A 27762-nucleotide genomic window follows, 5' to 3' on the forward strand; every position below is an offset into this window, starting at 1 on the left:
ATTAGGACAAAAACCATACATTGCAATTGTTTGTGTTCAGCGGTTAAATGTAGTTTTGGCTTGCTTACCTGTCTGACGCCGAGCTAGCCGAACCGGGTCTAGCAAACACAAACGCCATTGTTAGATTATAAACCCCTACCAAAAATAAACAAGGTACAGCTACTTCCTGTTACTAATTTAAAACCGATCTTGATCATAGAAACGCTTTTGAGAATGGAGGTAAGGGACCATCTCAAAATATGAACACTCAATAAGCTCAAGTATGTGATATTTAATGCCGTCATCGTTAATAAGTACTTATTTTTCAAACACTATCGTGAAGATATGCATACATTTTAAATGTTTATGCATATTACATCTTCAATTTGCGTATTTTCAATAACATTTTGCTGAGGGTATGTATAATGTCGAGATTACCAATTAAGGTCGGTATATATATATGCTTCAAAATACGTCTGCTGGATAACCGATACATCCGGTAGTGAAGCGGACGTAAAACCTATCAATCAATCAATCAATCTTATAGATTAACATAAAGAGATTGGGAAAAAGAAATCCAACTTGGGAGAAAAGCGTTTCCAGTCGCCCCTTGCGACCAGGAATTGTAATAATGAAATCCAAGACATTTTAGAAGTTCTATACCTATAACGATTTCAGTTGTAGTCAACCTAACTTCCATACAGTTTGGCAAAAAAAATTGTATAAAAATGCTTTAGGAAAACCCCATCAACATGGCATGGCTTGTTTAATTGTATTTTGAAGGATTATCGTACTTTATTGATGTAGTGATAATCGCAATATGGTGTATTGGTGACTTAAGAAAGATGCTTTCACCCACATAAAGATTATGAAACTTAGTAATCTGTATCATAGGCCAGCAGGGCTGATTTTAGTGGAGCTATTTTAAGTGAAAGTTGAGCGATATATATAAATGCCGATTTCTACAACTGCCATTCTAAAAATAACCCAATTAAGTCAAAGTTGAGCGATATATATAAATGCCAATTTCTACAACTGCCATTCTAAAAATAACGCAATCCAAGTCTAATTCAAAGCTAATTTGACTGTGTGAGTTATTACAAAAACGATATTTTCACTGAGAATCCTGAAATACAATGTCAGGAATGCAAAACTCATTTCGACGATGAAAATAACAGCGCTTATATAACAGCCCTAACTCCGTGTTTTCTTTTATCGGTAAGATGGTGTTGGTCGTTAGAGTAACATTTTGACGGTCTATCGGTACGTATGGCGATGGCGTACGTGTTATCGTGACCAGGTCTAGCCGAGCACCATCTGTATTCTTATAAGGCTGAATTTTGTACAGTCGCTATAAGCTTAAGGCCTATACTTTTAACTTATAAAGAAATATCACATTTAATTCATCTATATAAATCCATGAAGATTAAATTCGTTTATTATCGTAATAAAAACTTCGAGAACTACTTACATTTGATTTACCTTGTCCTACATGTAATACCCAAAACTCCCCGACATTTACCTCCTAAGTACGTAATAACATGCCAGCCTCCGATCCTCAGAAGTAACATACAAACCCCCCTCCTCAGAAGTAACATACCAGCCTCCCCTCCTCAGTAGTAACATACCAATACCCTCCTCAGTACGTAGTAACATACCAGCCTTCCCTCCTCAGTAGTAACACTTGCCAGCCCCTTAGTAGTAACACTTACCAGCCCTCCTTCCTCAGTAGTAACACTAACCAGCCTTTCCTCCTCAGTAGTAACACTTACCAGCCCTCCCTCCTCAGAAGTAACACTTACCAGCCTTCACTCCTCAGTAGTAACACTTACCAGCCCTCCTTCCTCAGTAGTAACACTAACCAGCCTTTCCTCCTCAGTAGTAACACTTACCTGCCCTCCCTCCTCAGTAGTAACATACAAGCCTCCCCTCCTCAGTAGTAACCCTTACCAGCCTTCCCTCCTCAGTAGTAACACATACCAGCCCTCCCTCATCAGTAGTTTTTAACTTACCAGCCCCCTCCTCAGTTATAACATACCCTCCTTCCCTCATCATTAGTTTAACTTACCAGCCTTCCCTCCTCAGTAGAAACATACCACCCTCCCCCCCTCAGTAATAACATTCCAGCCTTCCTTCCACAGTACGTAGTAACATACCAGCCTCCCCACCTCAGTACGTAGTAACATACCAGACTCCCCACCTCAGTACGTAGTAACATACCGGCCTTCCCTTCTCAGTAGTAACATTCCAGCCTTCTCTCCCCCCTCCTCAGAAGCAACATACCAGCCTCCCCTCCTCAGTAGTAACCCTTACCAGCCTTCCCTCCTCAGTAGTAACATATCAGTCCCCCTCCTCAGTAGTAACATTCCAGCCTACCCTTCTCAGTAGTAACATCCCAGCCTTCCCTACGCAGTAGTAAAATACCAGCATTCCCTCCTCAGGAGTAACATACCCGCCTTCCCTCATCAGTAGTAACATATCAGTCCCCCTCCTCAGTAGTAACATTCCAGCCTACCCTCCTCAGTAGAAACATACCAGCCTTCCCTCCTCAACACGTAGTAACATACCAGCATCCCCTCCTCAGTAGTAGCATACCAGCCTCCTCCCCTCAATAGTAACATACCAGCATCCCCTCTTCAGTAGTAACATACCAGCATCCCCTCCTCAGTAGTAACATACCAATACCCTCCTCAGTACGTAGTAACATACGTAGTAACATTCCAGCCCTCCCTCCTCAGAAGTTACATACCAGCCTTCCCTCCTCAGCACGTAGTAACATCCCGGTCTCCCCTCCTCAGCACGTAGTAACATCCCGGTCTCCCCTCCTCAGCACGTAGTAACATACCAGCCTTCCCGCCTCAGTAGTAACACTTACCAGCCTTCCCTCCTCAGTAGAAACATACCACCCTCCCCCCCTCAGTAATAACATTCCAGCCTCCCTTCCTCAGTACGTAGTAACATCCCAGCCTCTCCTCCTCAGTAATAACATTCCAGCCTCCCTTCCTCAGTACGTAGTAACATATACCAGCCTCCCCACCTCAGTACGTAGTAACATACCGGCCTTCCCTTCTCAGTAGTAACATTCCAGCCTTCCCTCCTCAATAGTAACATACCAACCTCCCCTCCTCAGGAGTAATATACGAGCCTCCCCTCCTCAGTAGTAACATACAAGCCTCCCCTCCTCAATACGTAGTAACATACCACCCTCCCCTCCTCAGTAATAACATTCCAGCCTTCCTCAGTCCGTAGTAACATACCAGCCTTCCCGCCTCAGTAGTAACACTTACCAGCCTCCCCTCCTCGGTATGAACTCTTACCATCCTTCCCTCCTCAGAAGTAACACTTACAAGCCCTCCCGCTTCAGTAGTGTAGTAACACTTACCAGCCCTCCTTCCTCAGTAGTAACACTAACCAGCCTTTCCTCCTCAGTAGTAACACTTACCAGCCTCCCCTCCTCGGTATGAACTCTTACCATCCTTCCCTCCTCAGAAGTAACACTTACAAGCCCTCCCGCTTCAGTAGTGTAGTAACACTTACCAGCCCTCCCTCCTCAGAAGTAACACTTACCAGCCTTCACTCCTCAGTAGTAACATACCTGCCGTCCCTCCTCAGTAGTAACATACCGGCATTCCCTACTCAGTAGTAAAGTAGTAACATTCCAGCCTTCCCTCCCCAGTAGTAACATACCGGCATTCCCTTCTCAGTAGTAACATTCCAGCCTTCTCTCCCCCCTCCTCAGAAGCAACATACCAGCCTCCCCTCCTCAGCACGTAGTAACATACAAGCCTTCTCTCCTCAGCACGTAGTAACATACAAGCCTTCTCTCCTCAGCACGTAGTAACATACCGGTCTCCTCTCCTCAGCACGTAGTAACATACCAGCCTTCCCGCCTCAGTAGTAACACTTACCAGCCCTCCTTCCTTAGTAGTTACACTTACCAGCCTTCCCTCCTCAGTAGTTACATACCAGCCCCCACTCCTCAGTAGTATTATACCAGCCTTCCCTCCTCAGTAGAAACATACCACCCTCCCCCCCTCAGTAGTAACATGCCAGCCTCCCCTCCTCAGTAGTAATATGCGAGCCTCCCCTCCTCAGTAGTAACATACAAGCCTCCCCTCCTCAGTACGTAGTAACATACGTAGTAACATTCCAGCCCTCCCTCCTCAGTAGTAACACTCACCAGCCTTCCCTCCTCAGTAGTTACATACCAGCCCCCACTCCTCAGTAGTATTATACCAGCCTTCCCTCCTCAATAGTAACATACCAACCTCCCCTCCTCAGAAGTAATATACGAGCCTCCCCTCCTCAGTAGTAACATCCCAGCCCCCCCTCCTCAGAAGTAACATACCAGCCTCCCCTCCTAAGTAGTAACATACTAGCATCCCCTCCTCAGTAGTAACATACCAACCTCCCCTCCTCAGGAGTAATATACGAGCCTCCCCTCCTCAGTAGTAACCCTTACCAGCCTTCCCTCCTCAGTAGTAACATCCCAGCCTCCTCTCCTCAGTAGTAACACTTACCAGCCTTCACTCCTCAGTAGTAACATACCTGCCTCCCCTCCTCAGTAGTAACGTACCAGCCCTCCCTCCTCAGTAGTAACATACCAGCCTTCCCTCCTCAATAGTAACATACCAACCTCCCCTCCTCAGTAGTAACATACCAGTCTTCCCTCCTCAGTAGTTACATACCAGCCTCCACTCCTCAGTAGTATTATACCAGCCTTCCCTCCTCAGTAGTAACATACCAACCTCCCCTCCTCAGTACGTAGTAACATACCAGCCTCCCCTCCTCAGTAGTAACATACTAGCATCCCCTCCTCAGTAGAAACATACCAACCTCCCCTCCTCAGTAGTAATATACGAGCCTCCCCTCCTCAGTAGTAACATACCAGTCTTCCCTCCTCAGTAGTAACATACCGGCATTCCCTACTCAGTAGTAACATTCCAGCCTTCCCTCCTTAATAGTAACATTCCAGCTTTCCCTCCCCAGTAGTAACATTCCAGGCTTCGCTCCTCAGTAGTAGCATTCCAGCCTTCCTTCCTTAGTAGTAACATACCAGCCTTCCCTCCTTAGTGGTAATATTCCAGCCTTTCCTCATCAATAGTAACATACCAGCCTTCCTTCCTCAGAAGTTTAACATACCAGTCTTCCCTCCTCAGTAGTAACATACCGGCATTCCCTACTCAGTAGTAACATTCCAGCCCTCCCTCCTCAGAAGTTACATACCAGCCTTCCCTCCTCAGTAGTAACATTCCAGCCTACCCTTCTCAGTAGTAACATACCAACCTTCCCTCCTCAGTAGTAACATACCAGCCTTCTCTCATCAGTAGTAACATATCAGTCCCCCCTCCTTAGTAGTAACATTCCAGCTTTCCCTCCCCAGTAGTAGCATTCCAGCCTTCCTTCCTCAGAAGTTTAACATAACAGTCTTCCCCCCCTCAGTAGAAACATACCAGCTTTTCCTCCTCAGTAGTAACATACCAGCCTTCCCACCTCAGTAGTAGCACTTACCAGCCCTCCTTCCTTAGTAGTTACTCTAACCAGCCTTCCCTCCTTAGTAGTAACACATACCAGCCCTCCTTCCTCAGTAGTAACACTTATCAGCCCTCCCTCCTCAGTAGTATCACATTCCAGCCCTCCCTCCTCAGAAGTTACATACCAGCCTTCCCTCCACAGTAGTAAAATACCAGCATTCCCTCCTCAGTAGTAATATACCAGACTAACCTCATCAGTAGTTTTTAACTTACCAGCCCCCTCCTCAGTAGTAACATACCAGCCCTCCCTCCTCAGTAGTAACACTTACCAGCCTTCCCTCCTCAGTAGTAACACATACCAGCCCTCCCTCCTCAGTAGTAACACTTACCAGCCCTCCTTCCTTAGTAGTTACACTTACCAGCCTTCCCTCCTTAGTAGTAACACTACCAGCCCTCCCTCCTCAGTAGTAACACTTACCAGCCCGCCCTCCTCAGTAGTAACACTTACCAGCCCTCCCTCCTCAGTAGTAACACTTACCAGCCTTCCCTCCTCAGTAGTAACACTTACCAGCCCTCCCTCCTCAGTAGTAACACTTACCAGCCTTCCCTCCTCAGTAGTAACACTTACCAGCCCTCCCTCCTCAGTAGTAACACTTACCAGCCCTCCCTCCTCAGTAGTAACACTTACCAGCCCTCCCTCCTCAGTAGTAACACTTACCAGCCCTCCCTCCTCAGTAGTAACACTTACCAGCCTTCCCTCCTCAGTAGTAACATACCAGCCTTCCCACCTCAGTTGTAACACTTACCAGCTTCCCTCATCAGTAGTAATACTTACCAGCCCTCCCTCCTCAGTAGTATCACTTACCAGCCCTCCCTCCTCAGTAGTAACACTTACCAGCCTCCCCTCCTCGGTAGTAACACTTACCATCCTTCCCTCCTCAGGAGTAACACTTACAAGCCCTCCCTCTTCAGTAGTAACCCTTACCAGCCCCCCCTTCTCAGTAGTAAAACTTACCAGCCTTCCCTCCTCAGTAGTAACACTTACAAGCCCTCCCTCCTCAGTAGTAACACTTACCAGCCCTCCCTCCTCAGTAGTAACACTTACCAGCCTCCCCTCCTCGGTAGTAACACTTACCATCCTTCCCTCCTCAGAAGTAACACTTACAAGCCCTCCCTCTTCAGTAGTAACACTTACCAGCCCTCCCTTCTCAGTAGTAAAACTTACCAGCCTTCCCTCCTCAGTAGTAACACTTACCAGCCCTCCCTCCTCAGTAGTAACACTTACCAGCCCTCCCTCCTCAGTTGTAACACTTACCAGCCTCCCCTCCTCAGTAGTAACACTTACCAGCCTTCCCTCCTCAGGAGTAACACTTACCATCTCTCCCTCCTCAGTAGTATCACTTATCAGCCTTCCCTCCTCAGGAGTAACACTTACCAGCTCTCCCTCCTCAGTAGTATCACTTATCAGCCTTCCCTCCTCAGTAGTAACACTTACCAGCCCTCCCTCTTCGGTAGTAATACTTACCAGCCCTCCCTCCTCAGTAGTAAAACTTACCAGCCTCCCTCCTCCGAAGTAACACTTACCAGCTCTCCCTCCTCAGTAGTAAGACTTACCAGCCCTCCCTCTTCAGGAGTAACACTTAGCAGCCCTCCCTCCTCAGTAGTAAAACTTGCCAGCCTTCCCTCCTCAGGAGTAACACTTACCAGCCTTCCCTCCTTAGTAGTAACACTTACCAGCCTCTCCTCCTCAGTAGTATCACTTACCAGCCTTCCCTCCTTAGTAGTAACACTTACCAGCCTTCCCTCCTTAGTAGTAACACTTACCGGCCTTCACTCCTCAGTAGTAACACTTACCAGCCTCTCCTCCTCAGTAGTATCACTTATCAGCCTTCCCTCCTCAGTAGTAATACTTACCAGCCCTCCCTCTTCAGGAGTAACACTTACCAGCCCTCCCTCCTCAGTAGTAACACTTACCAGCCCTCCCTCCTCAGTAGTAACACTTACCAGCCCTCCCTCCTCAGTAGTTACACTTACCAGCCTTCCCTCCTCAGTAGTAACACTTACAACCCCTCCCTCCTCAGTAGTAACACTTACCAGCCCTCCCTCCTCAGTAGTAACACTCACCAGCCTTCCCTCCTCAGTAGTAACACTTACCAGCCTTCCCTCCTCAGCAGTAACACTTACCAGCCCTCCTTCCTCAGTAGTAACACTTACCAGCCCTCTTTCCTCAGTAGAAACATATCAGCCTTGGCAATTTGTATCCAGCGAGTGTTATTTGTGAATATAATATATGATTACGTACTGTTTTAAATATCTATTTGTGAACGCTCATGAATCAAACTCATGATACTGCATTTCGTTAAAGAATAAACCTTATGGCTTAACATGCTTAAAAATGTCATTATTTATGCACTTGAACCCATATAATATAATGTGATGTGTTTACGCTGCTTTATCAAGTACTTCTCTCTTAACATATTCAACATGAGCGTTTTTAACATCATTGCTCTTTAAGTCATTTCTTTTAGTGATCATCTTTAAGGTATATTGTGTTCTACCCTATGATAAAATACCTCAATCAAGTCCAGTTCTTCGTTAAAGTACGAATCCAACAAGATGCGCTTCTGTCAAACAGATAATATAAGTAAATATGATTTTATTTATTGTACAAATAAATTATTAGGATTTTTTTTTAAACCGGTGTAAACCTTGTCTTGTTTGCCTTGATGAGCGCATGGTGTCTTGCTATGGGAGGAAAGCTGAGTATCAGGAGAAAACATGCCTGGTTGGGCAAGTGGCTTCATACCTTTACAAGTCCGATCGGGGAATCGGCCTTTGTGAAAGGGGAGTGTTTTATTCACTGCACCACTCGACCATGCTGATATTAAACAGATGATTTTATTTCTAACCTACATATTCATCCCGTGGGCTGAGGAGTAAGGCACCAATATGCAGAAAACTGATGAAACATTTTGTATGTAATAGAAAAGACATCATATGGTTTATTGACTTTTTATTTTTTTCAATAGTTTGCACACATAAAATATAACACCTGTTTCTGACTACTATTATATGTTCAAATGGAGAATATTTCATGCTTAACAAAGAAGCCGTTGACTTAAATCACTTTGACTGAGAACATTCTCGTTATTCCATTGATTTCATACATTTGGTAGGTTAAATGAACAAATTGTCATGTTTCGGAAACTTTACTTATTAAATAATACTCAATTGGCAATAAGATATGGGTTGTTTTTTATGTTTCAGATCAAACTTTCTGTTGGGCAGGAGTTATTTATCGACTCAACAAAACTGATGACCATCAAAATAAGGCAAAGGAGAACTCCCAAAATATTATCCGAGACATGTTGGCCGATAACTTCACTCCAACATACTTGGCAAAACATTCGACAATTGGAATGAAATAAGCAAAACCGGGGCTACCATCTGGATATTTATGCCAATTTAAAGTAACTGGTTAAACAAGATTTCAGTTGAAGTAAAAATCATCATCACATCACCGGTATTTATACATATATGCCACACCGCTAACACAGAGTTTCATTTTTGATCTATTTTCATTACATATGTGTGGGTGATAAATCGTATACCTGTTGGATTATGTTGGTCCCATTACTGAGATTATAATGCAAGTCAATCTTAAGCAAAAAAATCATCTTATTCTTATTATGGAGAAACTAATGATGCGTTGTCATTTCATAGCCTGACATATATCAACTACCAGAATTCCTTCATTTAAAATAGCTGCAAGTGATTTAGAGATCATAACATGTTAGTCAAGTTGTAAAGTAATTAACAGTATATGTAGATTCATGCAGACAAAAACTATAACCGTTTGCAGATTTTCAGAAGAGCCCCAAACATGGAATCTGCAAGTGAGACAGAAACTAACTCTTTATAATTTCTATAAAAAACTTCCATGGGTTTGCTTCAGATGACAACAAGAAAAGTTAAGGAAGTCTGAAAACATTATTTCAAAACACTATAATAATTTTCAAAAATGTAAAAAGTAATTTACAGTTTGTATGTATTCACTTTTCCTATTTCAGACTACATCAGCACACACTTCAAGTTTGAGGACATCAACACTGTCGTCAATAAAAAGTGTTTGGACGTAGTCAAGTCATCATTTGTTTGAACGTTTGAATCTTGAAAAAGATGCAGATCCAAGACAGTGACTGTAGTTTGAGTTTTGGATAAAATTGTTTTTTTCATTAGCTTTCTCTGTCATTACATCAACGTCTCCCTGCACGTTTTCATAGAAAGAAAGAAAATAAGACATAACGACCTACTTCAAATATGGTTTAATTATTGTTATTAATGTTTCAAGGTCCAAATTTTGACTTCTAAAATACACTGTTCGGTAAAAACCAAGAATTTGATTTGCTTTAAGCAGTACTTTTAGGGATATACATATATATATGTCGTGTTTTAGTCCGCGATTATTCCCCATGTCCTCGACTTTCCATCTTGCACACATTAAAGAATGTCTGGAATGAAAAGCGAACAATGTTGCAGTGCAGTCTAATTATTATAATATATTGTTTAAGAGGTTATTTTGTGTTATAAATTCGAAACCAAGGTCAATATCTTCTATGGTACCTGCCACTTTCCCAGTAATCTCTGTATATAACAGGCTTCACATGAATATTCCATTATCAGCATTACACTTATGCTTTTGGTAGAATCAAACATGCTTTGTGGAATGGAATGTAACACAAGCAAACACGTAAGAGACCGAGTCACGCTGTGTACCATCTTGTCCACGAGATTAGATACACTTTCTTCCAATAGCTGTCAAATCTCCCTCATAAGGATTGAATTTCCCTTATTTTCACCAAAATTACCAATCTCCCTCGAAACTCCCTTATCCAAGTCCAAATTAAAAGAAACACCTCAAAATCTATATCCTGCGGTCAAATAATCTCCTAGTTACTGCAGGGAGTGCGTAGTGATTACAACAGGTGTGTCTGAATCAAATGTGTGCTTTTTGGAGTTATTTGATACATGAAAAAGGGAAAGATCAATTGAGCAAAGCAGTTTCAGTTGCATTTCATGCAAGTTCTCCCTCATTGGAAATGTTGAATGAGGGAGGTCTCCTTCATTGGAGGTTTCAGAGGTTGACACCTATGTCTTCTCCATAAACAAACTTATACACCATTATTACAACCGAAGTATGTTAATCTCTCTTAGATTAAAACTGGGTTATTGAAATCCGTATTTCTTATAACCGATTTATTTGTATATAATGAGTTATACATTAATCTGTTGCAGGAGCGATCCGGAACCATACTTGATATATATATAAATACTACCTATTTCCGTTAAATGCGATTAAAAGACAATGCCCGGATCATAGATTAATCTACTAAGGTTGGAGATTAGTAGATTATTTCATTATCTCGCTATTTCACTCACTATATCATGCTGGTGTTGAAAAGACAATACACATGGTTAGCCGAACTGTAGGTGTATTTAACCTGAGGTCAAATTAACGGATAACAATGGTTTGGACTACTCGGACAGGCGTGGTTATACCTGGTCAGTTGTCCCCAGTAAGGTGAGTGCCGCTTAACCTACTTCTAAGTTTCTATCATGTTTTAACTGAAATCATTATCTTTCATGTTCAGTCTAAACGTAAAGGTATGAGATAGTCCAACTTGTGTAGAACGTTGACACGTAAGTATTTACGATTCGGTTAATGTTTGATTTTGTTGTAATTAGACGATATCATTAAGGCTGCTGTATGATAGGGCGAATTTAATGACTAACTATTTTGTACTAAGGTGTTGTCAAGGCTAATCATTATGTGATGCGTGTACATATTTGTAACACTAACGGTATGTTAAAAAATTAAGCATAATAAACAAAAAGTAAGTTATTCGACCGTACATATAACTTAGTACTACAGCAAAAACCGTTGAGGTCGTATAACGCTGATTGACTTCGTGTGTCTCCACTATAGACAAAATAGCTAAATAGGTAAAATCTTTCTTTACGAAGGAGAATACACCAAGAAAGGCATATATAACATTTTACAACTTTGGGTATTTTTCAATAATATTCTTTAATATATCCATGCACTACAATATGTACCTTGTACTGTCGTTCACCTGTCTGACAGGAACACAAAAGTTGTATTATTACCCTAAACAATGATAAACATTATACAACCCATTACAGCCAGCGAGGCTTTTTGATAATAAATAGTGCATTTAGTACATTTTTTTATTTACTTCTCGCTGGTAAAATCGATATTTAAAGTTTCGAAAGGTTCAATTACGTGCTTTATTTATTCGTGTTTCGATTGATTATTTCAAGTGACTGGACCAGTATGCAATCTTCCTTTGTTTATGTTTAAGTGTAAGCACTTCACTATGCTCAAGTGTTTGTATGTAAACAATGTAAACACAAACATTAAGGCTCATATTCACTGTCATTACTATTTTCTTGTATTTAAATTTTCAATTATCAATGTTAATCAATAATAACGTACCGTTTGGAATGCTAATTACCATCAATCGATGGAAATGAGAATACAAGTAAGCATAACACATGTACATTGCATATTTAAGGACATTTTCAACGTGAGCATGGCTAAGATGACACAGGAACGCAGTTATTCACGAAAGAGTGCGACAGAAAGTTTGAAAATGACAACATAGTAAACATTGAGGTGCATCATGGGAGCCAGTAGCTCCACAGGGACTGCAGCGTCAGACCCCCAGTCACGGCCGACCCCCCGCAATGCCAACAACCCAAACAGTACCAATGGAGACACAGCCGCTGAAGCACCAGTACAGACACAGTTAGGCGAGGGGAAGACACGCAGCAAGAAGGCGTACAATTCGACAAACAGTAAAACAAACACCAGCAGTTCAAAGCATGCACAGCAGCCGACGGCCTTCCAGAAAAACAAAGGGAAATTTAATCCCGGGAAAAGCAAGAAAAAGGTAACTTAGATATTTGATTTCAGTGATAAATTGATAAGTTTAAGCCAAATGAATTTTTGTTTTGTATTATTGGTATTATGTTTCCTATTACCTATTTTTTTTTTTATTATTCTCAAGAGAAAAAGTATCGCTGTTTTACACCGTCTTTTGCAGAGGTTGCCTAGCACAAACCTACCCTGTGTTACTAGTCTTTATATTGCACTGCCTAAATATGACGTCATTTTTTTTTATTGTGACGTCACAAATACAAATATGTTCATACTCTTACATAAACTATAGAGATTTATCAAATAGATTCTCACATTGGTAAATCATCTGCATTTGAATTATTGTATTTGAATTAAATGAGATTAATAAATTTAAGAAAGGTGAAACGATGGTAGGGAACGTTAAAGTGTTATATGTTGTAGTTTCTCTGCCAAAATAAAGACCAGGATTTAACTCTTATCGCATAAACTGAATGGCACTGTAATATATACTGTGTTTAAACGGTTTATATATTTCTATATACATGTATTCACATAAAAACCCATATATTTAAGCTATTTAAGATAAAGGATATTAATATCAAACTTGGTTGTTAAAATTTATTTGCTAGGCTTGTTATTAAAGTTTGAAATTACAATATTTTTTTCACACTAAAATCTGGATAAAGAAAACGAAATTATTTATTTCATAATATAGTAAAACCTGAATTTACCGACACCTGACTTAAATGACATCCTGGAAGATTTGATATCCTTTTTTTTTCAAATGAAGCACTAAAATCAGGCGTAATTGTATTTTAAAAGAGAATTCCTACAAACATAGATCACAACATTGCTCTTTGGAAGACTGTCAGACAAAAGTTCAATAAACGGAAATCAAAGATAGTTTACATTTGTTACGCTCACAGTCAACATCAATTTGAGTAGTTGAACTATTGCATGAAACACATATCTGATGTTTTTGAAGGATCCAATATAAGAACCCTATATAATATCCGTAGAAACATTCACAACAGGAAGAGAAGGTAAATAACGAAATGAACTCAGTAAAACATCACACAATTAACAACATTTTTCAGGAATCGTAACCTGTTATTGATGAATCACTTACCCCGCCGCCATACGATTACAAAGAGGTATTGGTAACGAACAGTGTTTGACTACAAAAGGAGTACTCTAAAAAAGTATAACAGACGCTTGCGGTTAACACTGTTATGCTTGGTAACGTTTGCGCTTTTAATTTATATTTTTCATTTGCATTCGACGCTCATTGATTGCATGTAAAATGGGGTAGTGGTTATAAATATGTATGATTTGAAACTTGTGTTTCATGAGTTGTTTAATAACCTTTTTACAGCCATAGTGGTTTATTACAACATGTTTCAACTAACATGTATCCATCGTTTATTGCCTAACTTCATGCTAGCCTAAATAATTGATGATATTTTGTGTATTTTGCTTTGATGAGCGCGTGCCATATTAGCAAATAGAAGTACTTGTCGCTGCTTGGATGCTTTTGTTTTGTTTAAAGCGTTAAATTTCTGAAACATTTTATAGTAAAGTCGTTACACGTAAATTATACGTAAATTGTTTATATACATACTGTATATTGTAATTTTCATGACGGTAAAACACGTGATGATTTTAATAGTTCATAAAGTGTCATTTATGTAACAAGTCACATATCAAACATACGTGTGTCATATAAGGTAAAATCGAAAACGGTCTCGGAGTTAAAGAATTGAATAATATCGTTAAATAATATTGCATTGGAATGACTGTAACCTGTCTTCAGGTTATAGCTACAGAAGTAAATGTTAGACTATCTGTAGTTTATGTTTATATACTGTGTAAAATGAAATATTCGTAGATATTTTCATCCGTGGCTTGAAGCCATAAAGATCGATTCGTGGTACAAACTTTCGTGGGGAACCCCCATATAAAACAAACAGTAAGCAAGTATATCAATTATATTCGTTTAGGTTATTTTCATGGTTCCGTAGCCTCCACGAAAACCACGAATGTTATTATACAACGAACATTTCATGTTATACAGTAAATGAAATGTTGGTCTGCCTTTAGTGTATATATATAAGAAATACAGGCTGTCTTTTGTGTGTTGTTATAAAAATTGAATACTAGAATGTTTAGGGTATAAATATTACAAACAAACAGCAAATCGAAATATTTTAATATTGATAAAATTGAACGAAATGCTACCTTGTTTTGGCGTTTAAATGAAAAAATCAAATTTGAGACTGTCTTTCGAGTATTGATATAGTGATTAGATGATAGAATGTCTGTAGAGCAGAGGAATGGCCTTCATCGACCGGTAGTGTGTAAAATGTCAATGGCCTGAACCCAGTGATTTATATTGGATTTTCGCGAAGTGTTCGATTGTAATGTTCTACAAAAACTATATGTAGGAAGTCAGTATGGTCAAGATCAACATGCGTTTGGAAACAAATAACAAAGCTGTCATGTAAATGAGTGTCAACTTGCGGTGAACGGAATATGTTTATCCAGTTGTTCCTAACTGTATTGTTGTTTTTGTTATATTATTAAGGGGAAATTCTTTATTTCTGTTTAGCTTTTTTGGTGGAATACTCTTAAAAAACAACTTAAGACATGGATTAACAAACGTCAGTAATTCCAAAAATTGGTTGAAATATATATATACATGTGGCATCCATACATTCAAAATTTGGATATTTTGTCATCATCGTTGATATCTTTAAGTTATAATACAATCGTTGATATCTTTAAGTTATAATACAATCGTTGATATCTATAAGTTATAATACAATCGTTGATATCTTTACGTTATAATACATTAACAAATGGAGTCAGAACCTAGTTCGAAATACACGTACTATGACATGGGATATACCTGAGTTTTTAATAATTGTTCCACAGGAGGTGGACCGTCTGCTACCCCCCAAACCGACGTCTACCACCAAGTACTCTCTCCTACACGACATCGACTTCCACGCTGTAGACCAGCACGCCATCGACGTAAGGTTTTACATAATCATATTGTATGAAGTCTCATTGGTTTAGCTCGCTTTTAAATTCATCTTATTATTTCACATAATTTATATTATTCGTTGTTAATTTTAGTTTTAATTAATTTAGAAAATTCATAAATGTCATTTTGGTCCTTTTAACTAAATACACCTGTTTATATGAACCGAATGTTGGTAAGCAACTTTGATTACTTTGTAGTCCGTGTTTTATATGGACAATTACCTACCTTAAGGACAGGGAAGAGAAACCCTTTAGGGTTGATATTGTTTACTTTTTCAAGCTCAAGATATGATAGGACCTATTTTGATTTCATTTTCCTGAAGACAAAAGATTAAAAAACAATTACAGTGCGTTGTGTATATAAAAGACGATTTCACCCTATCATGAAGGTAAAATCTTCGTCTTCAATGCGATGAACCGTTTGTTTGCACAATGGATATAAAGAGTAATAAGGAAAGAAACATCAAACTAGAAAGGATCGGATAAGAACATCGTTAACTGTGATAACATTACGCTTTCATGCTCCATGGTTGATCCTTACTGTAAGGAAATTGTTAATTGTGAAAACATTACTTTTTCAGGCTCCAGTGGAACTGTTGATGGGGTCATACTTTGACCTAGTAGAGTATCTTACAGACGACAATGCGTGGGATGATCTAGTCAAATGCCGCGTCATCTTCCGTTGGGTCACGTCATATGACATCACGAGGATGAAGATTGACGTCACACCGCCGCCGAACTCTCCGCTCGAGTACTTCAGTAAAATACAGTGTGATCTCGGCAGCTACCCAAATCTGTTTTACATTCTGTGCGAGTATGTTTAAAGTTTTCAATTTCAGTTTTGTCTGTATAATATCAAAACGTAATAAGTGGATACTTAGAAATATCAATAAAACCAACACCATTTTCACTGTATTATGTATTCGCTATTCTAAGACATGCAATGCAATATAGAAGAGTAAAGCATATGAATGATATAAGGAAGTTTAAATAGCAAGTTTAAATTTTGAAAATGCATTAAATTCGGTAATTTGTGTTCCTTATTTATTTACATTTATTGAATAACCAATATGTTGGTTTATGTTATTTTAATACTGTGCTAGTGTGCTAATCGTAATCTTCTGTCAGTAAATATTTGAAACACAAACCTTAATTCGACTTAATCGTTTTGTGAAGTAGTTAATCTGGGATTTAATCCCTGTGCAAAACACCACATTACCCCGATTACCTTTGGTACAACCAAACTATTACCCTGCTTTATAATGTATGCCTGCCATTAATATTGTTGACTTAAGAATCCCTGCCCACTGCACTGTTTTCCCCCGTTTATACAGTAATATCCCCTTCATTTTGCTTTTCTGATATAACTCTTCCAAAGTCTGGTTTTGAAAATTCCGTTGATCATGTAGTCAGTCGTTTAGGCGAATTAGGTAAATCTGAAGTTCAGTGTAATTGTGGAGAGCATTTCTACGATCATGAAGGATCATGAAGTTGGGAAAAATGTATGATTATGTCTATTGTCGATTTTAACAAAAAACAACTTCTCTGTTTGATTGTCATAGCTCTGCACAGCCATTCAAGAATATGACTTTCATGCGATACCTTTAGAATGTACTATGATAACCGGTATGAAAGAATGATATACATCTGTTGCAATATATAATAACAAAGCGTTCTTGTAACGTAAATGACACGACACATATATTTATATAGAGCAGTTAACATTGTATGAACACGTACTTAATTCGTCCGGAAAAATCACAGTAACATGTGAGAGGTAAGAAGCGCCAAACGTAACCTCGTCTTCCTTGCTATTTCAGAATCGCAGATATTCCGTGTGTGGTAGTGGAAGGCATCAATAAGAGCTCAATGTATAAGGTAGGTGAGCCGATTGACAGGGAAGATCTCAAGGCTCAATGGAACGCCGTGTACATCTACGACGAATGGCGTCTGGTTGATACATTCTGGGGGAATATGTGTGCTGGAAATGAGATGCCAGAAGAATGGAGAGATATGGACGGCATGAGTGTCACTACCGGTAATAAATCTGATATCAGCAGCATCAATGGCGACCCGAGCATGAACGGTGATGTAGATATTCCGGGCCGCGAAGTAACGCGGCAACCAACCGTTTTAGAGGGGACAAACAACCTGCCGACGGACGAAGAAATTTCCGAAGCTGGAACAGATAGACGCTTTACTGACCTAACATGGAAAAGATATCACAAGATGATAGTTAACGAGCACTATTTCTTAACGAACCCCAGTGAAATGATCAGCACCCATCTCCCTGATGAAGATGTTTGGCAACTACTGGAAGAACCTATCCCTTTTGCGGAGTTCGAGGAGCAAGCATTCATGAGGGAGAGGTTCCATCAGCTTGATATGAAAATTGCTGATGAAATTTATGACAACTGTATCATCGAAGCCTTAGATGGAGCGTCTGAGTTGATATTAACTCTCCCTCCTGAAAGAAGTAAAAACTATCGATTTAAGTATGTGCTGTTTCGGTCACACCTTTCCGCGGAGGAAAGGACACGACTGGACATCCTTTTAGACAGATTCGTTATATTCGAACATTTGGAAGACATGTTGCGTTTCTCATTTCAATTTCCAATTGCTGGGAAGTTTAAATTAGACATATATGGGTTGGATAAAACTAACCCCGAGATCAGTGGTTATGACCTCGTGTGCTCTTATCTTCTAGTGGCAAATGACGCTCAAAACTGTATACCTCTACCAGATTATCCTGCCATTGGGTGGGGACCCGGAATAACTTCACAAACTGCAGGCATTGAAGCTATTTCACACAAAGAGTCTTCCATTCTCACCGAGGACGGACGTCTTGAAATCGTCATAGGAGGGGGTGAAGAACACAAACTGAAGATGAGTCTTCGCAATCCTTTTTCGGATGAGGCCAATTTGGACAAATATGCCATTTTGAGATGGACAGGGAATGATTTCATTATAAACACCCGTTTACCAAAAGGTGGTATGTATGCTATGAAGTTATATGCCAAGAACTTAACGTCAAAGAAGGGGGAACATGCAAATGTGTTGAATTATCTCATCAAGTGCTATGGTAAAGGTTTGAAAAACGACCCTTTCCCAAACATTAACACAGGGAACATAGGTGCTAATCCGGCGTGTAAAAACTTGGGCGTTAGATGCAATGGGTGCGAAGACGGAATGATATTCGCCAAAGATGGATTTGCTCAGGTAGAGTTTGAGAACAAAGGGGATGTGGATTTATCATGCGAGCTGCATACAAACGTTCTAGCACAAGCCGATAGAATGCGCGTGACACTGAAAAATGGAAACAACAAAAACTGGTTCTATTTAGATTTGCCAGCACAAGGGGAATATTCCATGAATGTATATGCACAAAAGAAAGGACAAGTGTGCCATGACTTACATAACTCACATGCATTTTTAGTCCAGTCTACTGGAAGACCAATACAAGAAGGTACTGTCGGAAGAGTGAAGAACAGCAATTTTTGGAAAGACACATCACCGGTTATAGCCGAAACAATTTATACAAAGCAGTCAGAGATCGCAGTACCTGTACCAGCAGGTATGGAAAACGTGTTAGCATTTCTAGAACAGAAAGAAGCGGACATCGCTCCCAGCAAAGAGAACGTCGAAATGACAACGGAGCTCGGAGTGACAATGTTTAAGGTCATATTGCCTAAACACGGAGAATACATTCTGCATATCTATCAACAAGCCGAGAAGGTGTACCTCAAGAGCATCGGTAGGTACTACATATTCCGATCAAATTCTGTCGACGTAGTAGAAGATGACCTGATCACCATTATGGACGCAATCAGAGAAGAACGAGTGAGGGTCGGTCAGGATGTATCCGCCATTGACGCTACAAACAGAGCGCTCCGAGACAGGAAGAGGAGGAATGTCCCCGGTAAGAGCAACTCACGTAGGAAGCGTAACGGGACTTATTAATTAAAATTGATGATTACGTATTGAGCGTACTTTGTCTAACTAAAATATATTGAGGCTTCGTATGAAAAGTGCTGGATCTGATTCAGAGATACGTTATGTGTCTACTTAGATTACCATATTGAATCTTTGTATAGGAGTATTAGCTTTACTTCATGAATAACGAGAACAAACGTGAAAAGGGGGACCGTTGATATGAAAACTCAAATGAAAAATGATTAGAAATAATAAAGGAATACTCATGAGAATACGAGTGGAAATTGCTGGGTCTAGATCAGGAATATTGAGACTTCGTATACAGAATGGTGGGCATAACCCTTGATTGTTTAGTACAGGGACAATAAGAGAGGTCAAATTAGTTCAGGGATATTGTCGTACGGGAAAATAACGGACCGAGTATGGGGATAATGAGTTAATATGGAGAGGTGTATATTTAGTTCTACATTAGTGATATGGATGTTACCTATGAAGAACATTATATTTACCTGTACATATGCATACATAATCTCCATTTTGTGTATAAGTGGGCGTTATCTTTCAAATTATATTAAAATCATCTTGGATTTATTTATCAAAGTATGTGGACGGTCATTACAATAATTTTATAAAGACTTTATTCAATCCATTTGACTTTTTCATTTTTAGTCAATTAATTAAAATTTGTTTAATAACGAAATTACAAAAAAATAATCTTTTCGGACCATTTCCTGTTTTTATGGATGTGATCAACTTGTTACACAAATAAAATCATACATCTGGTCGAATAAGAACCAGCAATTTGTTGTATGTTCTTCTGGGTTTTAGTTGACGAAAAGATTGCCCGTGCGCAGAAATTATTTCTATCGCTCGAGTCAGATGATCCTGCAGTTATCCGGCAAGCTTTGTCGGATATGCTACTCACACAGCCAGATCCAGCGAATGCATTAGTGAAAAAGGCCAAGAAACTTCTCAGATACAAGGAAGCCAAAATAGGTAAGGATCTTCTCCTTCGTTGAGATGCATTTTACACTCCTGTTGTGTTCTAAATAATTCGATCGTTTATCATTAACAAAAAATGTTTTTGTTTTTATTACTTTGACAAATTAAAAATCGAGCTTATTTGTTATTTGATGCTTGACATGTAAAAACGTTTGACGAAAATTAAATGACTTACGTTAAGGTTTAACTTTCGAATTCACGTTTGGAGCATATATACAGAGTATATCAGTTATATAGATTGTACAATTTAGCCATACAGAGTATGGAAACAGTTCTAAAAGGTATAAATGTAATTCGTTAAAAAAGTAACTGAAAGTAGCTGTAAAAGGCATTAAAATAACCACAGAGTATGAACTTAAAAACAAAAACTACGGAAGATGCTGTACAGAGTGTGGAAGTGCATTTGTAGATTGGAAACAATGGAATATGAATAGTTATAAAGTGTACAAAAGTAGTTAAACCTTGTTTTCTATAAGACTTTTTTTAATCCAACAGAGCTCAATCAGGCATACAAGACAAGAAATCTGCCATTACTTGAAAAGGCTATTGTTAAGGCAAAATCTGCCAATACTGACAAATCACTGGACATGCCGCTGTTGTTAGCGAGGCGTCTCAGGGATCGTCTCCGTGTTCTGCAGCGACTGAGCGAAGGTGTCCGCCAGGCGGACCACAAGACAATGGGGGAACTGAAGACGTACGACAATCCACCAGCTGGCGTACACAATGCAGTGAGGGCAGCTCTTCTTCTATTAGGACATCCACTGTCGGAATCAGAGGTAGATACTTGAGTGGTTTTCTTACTGATGCAATTCTATATAAGCTAAAGATAAGCTAAGTTAAATATGGTCATGTGTTTGTTCAGTCTTGACAAAATATCGCCTTCCTGGCACTTCCTGTCTTCTGAAGGTAAAATCTTCCCGGACCAAGCTTAACATTTTGATGTTACTGTCCCTGATGTTGACTGCGTGTCCGGATTCCTTTAAATGTTCATTAACTGACGTTTGTTCGCGAAACTTCTGAAACACTTGCCAAGTACTGAAGAGACGGAACGATATGAGCTATCATCAGTTGTTCAACACCATCAGGACTCAGCTAACCTGTCTGTGAGATTGAAAGGAATGCAAACAGAAATAATTCTATGAAACGGCTAGGACTTGTAAGGCCAGATTCAAAGAGTTTGAGAATATCAGGAGAGCGTCAGTAACTGCAGTAAGAACATTTAAAAGAACAGGACACAGTGTCAACGTTGAAGAGAGAAAAATCCCGGAAAGATAACATTTGATTTGATAGAAATACTAGTCATTTGCCATTTTTCAGAATTACATTAGAGACACCAGACATTATTATTAGATTCTCAAATAACTTTGTAAAATAATCTCTCTTGCAACAATTGCGATATTTGAAATATGTATTGTCAAATCAAATTCAAAGTACAAATGATCTCTTATTTTAATTCTTAAAGAAACATATGTTAAAGTAACATTTATATGATATGTATATATACTGTTATGTTTTGAAAGGAGAGGGCTTATATAGGCTATGCCTTTACCCAATTCCTTTTGTACATAAGATCATTACAATAAAATATTCTGAAATGAAAATTTGCCAGGCCCCGGCTTAAAACAGAAACAGCGGACACAAGTAAACCCCTATCTGTGGAAACATTGTGTCACGTGACACAGACCATCTTTAGTCCTGATTAGATGTCACATGAAGAAGGTACCGAGAAACTTCCGAAAGCTTTTGTAAACTATATAATGGATCATGAGAAGTTATCTGTTTATCTGATCGATTCAAATAGGATAAAGTCATGAAATATTCTCGTTATTAAATGGATATCGATAATCATGATTTGAAGAATCTACAGAAGGTTGGGGTTCCAAATTATACAGATACAGATTGACCCTGGAACGAGTATTTCGGTCATAATTATTTGGTTGGCGACTTCTCTTGACTGAAGTTTTAGGAGCAGGGCAAATAAAGGCTTGGCAATGATTTAAATCCCCACCGTAAATCCATATTCCTTTATGCTGGGCCCGGCACCGCCCTTGAAGACTAAGTTTATGTACCAACACTTGGGAACAGTCGAGATCCAATCCTATAAAAATACATTGCTTGGTAATCGATCCTCCCGTGCTATCTTAATTGTCTCTTTGGTCTGGCTTGCCCATGGGGACTTATTCTTTGGATCATAACTTAGAAACGATCGCCAACTTATCCATATATACATGAATCCCAACCAAATTTGCTATGAAGCATCTTGTTGGTACTTTGTATCTGGAACTTCTATGGGGACTAGGCTCAAAGTAGGACATTTGGACATTGAACTCTTAAAAAGCCTTATCCTATGGATCATATTTTAACAAAATTAACTAATTAACATTATGTAACCAGGGAATCAAATGTTGTACAAAGGAAGAGTGTCATACTACTGGGTACTGAGAGACATAACACAAAAATAGAAAATAGTGCTTTTAATCTTTTTTTCATTCAGAATTCAGTTTATATCTGTATCTTGTAAAATATGTTTATAATTGAGAGCTTACCCCATCTGTAGTTCTATACTTTGTTTTTCCGTTGCAGAAATGGATTCAATGCAAAACCATTATGCACCAATCTGAGAATGAAAATCTCGCTCAGATAATGGTAAACTTTGAGCCAAAAGATGTATCCATAGCAACTGCTATAGAAGCTAAAATGATGTTGGAGCCCTACACTGAAACAAAAATGAGAGAAATAAGCCCTGGAGCGACAGGAGTGTTTATATGGGTAAGTAGCTAGTACAGATAGCAGTCTATTTTTATTTTTTAACACGAATCAAAAATTGAAATATATTAACAAAATAATCTTCTTTTACAGGTGAAATCTATGATAAAGGAAATTGAGGCGTCAGTTGGAACTCTAAAGGAAAGAAAACCCAAACCTAAGCGACCAGTCATTATACAGCCAAAATTTGCCAAACCAACGAAGAAGTATGTGACAATCACTATGGATATGTTGAATAAACCGCCTCCGCTCACCACCGAAGGTCTTTTTGACCTTGGAGAACGAACATACCAGAATGCATACAAAAGAAGGAAATTGAAGGGTTTATCCTTTCCAGTAGGACATCCTGCGAACGGTCGAAAAGGTGGCTTCACTGTGATATCAGATCCACATGTTGACATACTATCTGTTGGGTCAGAAAAGGGGAAGAAAAATAATGTCTCGCCGGTGAATATAAAAAGTAAAAGGAGAACGATGGCTCATGCTAATTCAGACAAAACTAGACGAAGAACTAGTGTTGAAAAAGAAAAATCGGAGAAAAGAACAAATGAAAAGAAAGACAGAAGACAGAGTGATCCAGATCCGTCGTCAAAAAGCCAGCCATGGGAACCCGACTCGCATGATTTCCAGAAGATCGAGGTGAAGGAGTTGCACAGAACAGGTGCTCAATACACACCTGACTCGGAACTACTAAACGGGTTTGATCTGTCAAATGGTAGTGGGGCAAACAACAGCGTATCAAACAAGAGCGTGACAATTAACAGTGTGACAAATCCACAAAACGCCAAAGTTGATAAGGAAGCGAGGAAAGCCAAAAGACGGCAGCTGAGGAAGTCGTACAGCGAGCCGCGCATCACAGAGCCAGGGAGTATCGTAGACCGTCATTCTTATCTGGGAATCCATAATCGGGAGACACATAGTGAAATCCCTATCAAACCAATGAAGGTCGATCCCAAATTAGTTAACTTCAAAGGAACATCAGGGTACGCTGGTAAATACGAACTGAGAAAGTCCTATAACGAAGCTATCAAAGTCAGCGGTTTACCAAATTAGCATTATTGAGCTGTGAAATAACTTAACCCAAATAACAGTTTATAAGTGTAGAAACCAATAACATACACATATTTGACGGGATATGTTACGATTGCATGTAACGTGTTCCTAAACTGACTGCGACGGAAATTACATTATATTTCCACGATATGGTTGTATCAGTTTTATTGTTTTGTTGTCGATATATTATGTTAATTTATATTATCAATGATAGAAGAAATCTGTAAGCTGTTCTGATGTATGCATAAATCATTTGTATTGTATATTTGACCTTTTCACAGAAGAAATAATGACATGATGTGAAGATAACATTATCTTATCGATGAGTTCACTACGTTTTGTATTACTATTTATACAGACATTTACTAGACTATTGTTAAGTCGATATATTAGCTAGTTGTGAAGTACGCACTGTCAGTCGAGTATTTTGCAAAATAGCATTTTTTCAGAATACATTTGTGCAAAAGAATTCAAAGTTATCATCTTTTCAACGATTTTATTTATTTAGTAAAACGTTATTCTGGAACATAACCTTACATAGTTTAATGCTACTTTTATTTATGATTCCACCCCGTCATTAGACGCTCTAATATGCGCATTTGTTTTCAACGTAAACTGAACACACATGCAAGCTTATTTAAGATATCTCATACAGAAAAACCATATATAAGTCAAGATCTCTTTAAAGAACGAGTTTCTAGAGAGAATGATAATTAACTAGATATGAAGATATTAAGCAAGGATTGCTCCCGACAGAACCTGACAGAGACCAATCCTTCATATGAAGCCTTTCAGTAATCCTAGCATAGTATTTTATTGGTCAATATTCCGCATTTACTCAGAAAATAGCCCTGTATTAACCTCGACATGTACACCACATGGTCAGGGGAGACTGGAAGCCCATGCTCGTGAAAATAGCCCTGTACTAACCTCGACATGTACACCACATGGTCAGGGAAGACTGGGAACCCATGCTCGTGGAAATAGTCCTGTATTAAGCTCGACATGTACACCCTATGGTCAGGGAAGACTGGAAGCCCATGCTCGTGAAAATAGCCCTGTATTAACCTCGACATGTACACCACATGGTCAGGGAAGACTTGGAACCCATGCTCGTGGAAATAGTCCTGTATTAAGCTCGACATGTACACCCTATGGTCAGGGAAGACTGGGAACCCATGCTCGTGGAAATAGTCCTGTATTAACCTCGACATGTACACCACATGGTCAGGGGAGACTGGAAGTCCATGCTCGTGGAAATAGTCCTGTATTAACCTCGACATGTACACCACATGGTCAGGGGAGACTGGAAGCCCATGCTCGTGGAAATAGTCCTGTATTAACCTCGACATGTACACCACATGGTCAGGGAAGACTGGAAGCCCATGCTCGTGGAAATAGCCCTGTATTAACCTCGACATGTACACCCTATGGTCAGGGAAGACTGGAAGCCCATGCTCGTAAAAATAGCCCTGTATTAACCTCGACATGTACACTCTATGGTCAGGGAAGAATGGAAGCCCATGCTCGTGGAAATAGCCCTGTATTAACCTCGACATGTACACCCTATGGTCAGGGAAGACTGGAAGCCCATGCTCGTAAAAATAGCCCTGTATTAACCTCGACATGTACACCCTATGGTCTGGGAAGATTGGAAGCCCATGCTCGTGGAAATAGCCCTGTATTAACCTCGACATTTACACCACATGGTCAGGGGAGACTGGAAACCCATGCTCGTAAAAATAGCCCTGTATTAACCTCGACATGTACACCCTATGGTCAGGGAAGACTGGAAGCCCATGCTCGTGAAAATAGTCCTGTATTAACCTCGACATGTTCACCACATGGTCAGGGGAGACTGGATGTGTCAATAAAACCATAAGTCGAACTCAAAATCGATAAAACTATGGCAGACTATGAACAAAGTAAAATATTTACCTGGAGGTCCTTGAAAAAGTACAAGGAGAATAAGATCAGGTATTCCAGAAGGGTACGCGTCTTCTGTGCTTCGTCGATGACACCAGTTATTTAAATCTAAGTCGAAACCAAGTAACGTCACGTCCTCACACCGAGAACTCGGGTAGTGACAACAAAACCACAAGGCACCCTAATGAACATAATCCAAAATATCGACTTTCAAATATCACACAGAGAAACAACTTGCTTCCTTAAATTTATCCATAATCTTCATCAACCTGCATCTTTGGAAACCCTGTGTTGTAAGTGCGTTGTACAAACCCTTCTTGTCTATACATTTGGTAAGAACATTGACGATGGTAGACCTCGGTAAGACATGAAGGGATCATTTACCTTGTTGTAGAAGAGTTCCAAGAGTTTAAATAACCGTATATACAACATACATGTATGTGGTCTCCGAGACGCTAGTCTAGTAGACCATCCACACATGGTCCCGTGAACTTATTGTTGTGTAGAGAAGCTGCCCACACAGACAATGTATCAACTTCAATTCACATCATTTCCTCCATAAAATACTGGGGTAACAAAAATCATGTGGATATCCAGAAAGATTAATGGTCACTTTCGAGAGAGGGAGACGGAAAAGGGAAACTTCATAACAACACAAGGACTTCTTGGTTTGTTTGTGTTTTACGTCCTATTAACAGGTATGGTCATTTAATAACGTGCCAGGATTTGGTGGTGGAGAAAAGCCAAGTTCCCGGAGAAAAACTACCGACCTATGCCCAGTACCTGGCGACTGCCCCACGTAGGTTTCGAACCCACGACCCAGTGGTGGGGGCTAGTGGTAACAGAATGTCAGACGCCTTAACCACTTGGCCACCGCGGCTCTACAACACAAGGAAATAGAAAGAAAGATATAAAGGCTGACAATCATACACAAAAAGGATTGTCATAAGATTTCTCTCTGATGATGGGAATACACCAAATCCTAACACGTATAATTCCATATAATGCAATCAAAAAGATGTTAGTGATCATAAAATACAAAAGTTGAGAAAAGTAGTCAACACTTTTGAACAAATTTACTTGTTTTGATTGTGACCGAAAATAAGTTCGAGTGTCCAGAAGGAAGGTCGGCGCCCGTCAAAACAACAACAACAAGAACTTCAAAAACAGTTTCGAAACAATTAATCACAAAGAACTGCCAGAACCCTAAAACTAATAAAAAAGAAAAAATATCAAAATATCCATCAATTACCATGCTAGCAATAACAACAACAATGATAACGGCAATTCAAAGATACTAAAAGGGAAGGTAATGGAAATACAGATAAAACAGAAAACACATCAACATGTACAACAAGACAATTCGGCGAAATATAGTCCCCCACCGAATGTGAAATGAATAGATGATAAATTCGTTCAGGAACTAATTCTATATATGAATAATTGACAGATCCACCATATTCAATAAGGAATAGTGTCAGTGCTACTATTGCAAATAAATCTGGTGGATGTTTACTGGTTAGTGGTACCGTTTTACTATTAAAATGCATATGGTGACACTATGTATTATACAGCGTTTCATTATTTGATTGCATGTGGTGGTATAAATGTGAATATCACTAATTTTAGTAAGCGATATCA

At 39.4% G+C, this 27762-nt stretch overlaps 2 protein-coding genes across 7 annotated transcripts in view; one reads left to right on the forward strand and one right to left on the reverse strand.

The window, feature by feature from the left end:
• LOC110448835 (uridine-cytidine kinase-like 1) overlaps positions 1–161 on the reverse strand; it is a 30509-nt gene extending 30348 nt beyond the window's left edge. For all 6 annotated transcript variants that reach the window (XM_021495337.1, XM_021495329.1, XM_021495322.1 and 3 more), the window contains exon 1: positions 69–161. In XM_021495337.1, the coding sequence (XP_021351012.1) occupies positions 69–118 (50 nt within the window). In that variant the 5' untranslated portion in view covers positions 119–161. The remainder of the gene's footprint in view (positions 1–68) is intronic.
• Positions 162–10966: 10805 nt separating this feature from the next.
• On the forward strand, positions 10967–24715 carry LOC110448700. The gene is made up of 9 exons (XM_021495090.1): positions 10967–11034; positions 12050–12427; positions 15331–15429; positions 16023–16255; positions 17262–19360; positions 20203–20370; positions 20872–21152; positions 22960–23145; positions 23236–24715. The coding sequence occupies exons 2-9, from the start codon at positions 12158–12160 to the stop codon at positions 24193–24195; spliced, it is 4296 nt and encodes a 1431-aa protein (XP_021350765.1). The 5' UTR covers positions 10967–11034; positions 12050–12157; the 3' UTR covers positions 24196–24715.
• Positions 24716–27762: the final 3047 nt, after the last annotated feature.

The sequence above is a fragment of the Mizuhopecten yessoensis genome, unplaced genomic scaffold (assembly GCF_002113885.1).
Source record: "Mizuhopecten yessoensis strain PY_sf001 unplaced genomic scaffold, ASM211388v2 scaffold431, whole genome shotgun sequence".
In the NCBI taxonomy this organism is placed as follows: domain Eukaryota; kingdom Metazoa; phylum Mollusca; class Bivalvia; order Pectinida; family Pectinidae; genus Mizuhopecten; species Mizuhopecten yessoensis.

What these genes read in the sequence shown, in the direction of transcription:
- LOC110448700 (XM_021495090.1), top strand. Translation starts at nt 12,158, where the DNA reads ATGGGAGCCAGTAGCTCCACAGGGACTGCAGCGTCAGACCCCCAGTCA. An exon ending in GAAGAGGAGGAATGTCCCCG is followed by an intron (nt 19,361 to 20,202) that starts GTAAGAGCAACT and finishes TCTGGGTTTTAG; the next exon opens with TTGACGAAAAGATTGCCCGT. An exon ending in CGACAGGAGTGTTTATATGG is followed by an intron (nt 23,146 to 23,235) that starts GTAAGTAGCTAG and finishes CTTCTTTTACAG; the next exon opens with GTGAAATCTATGATAAAGGA.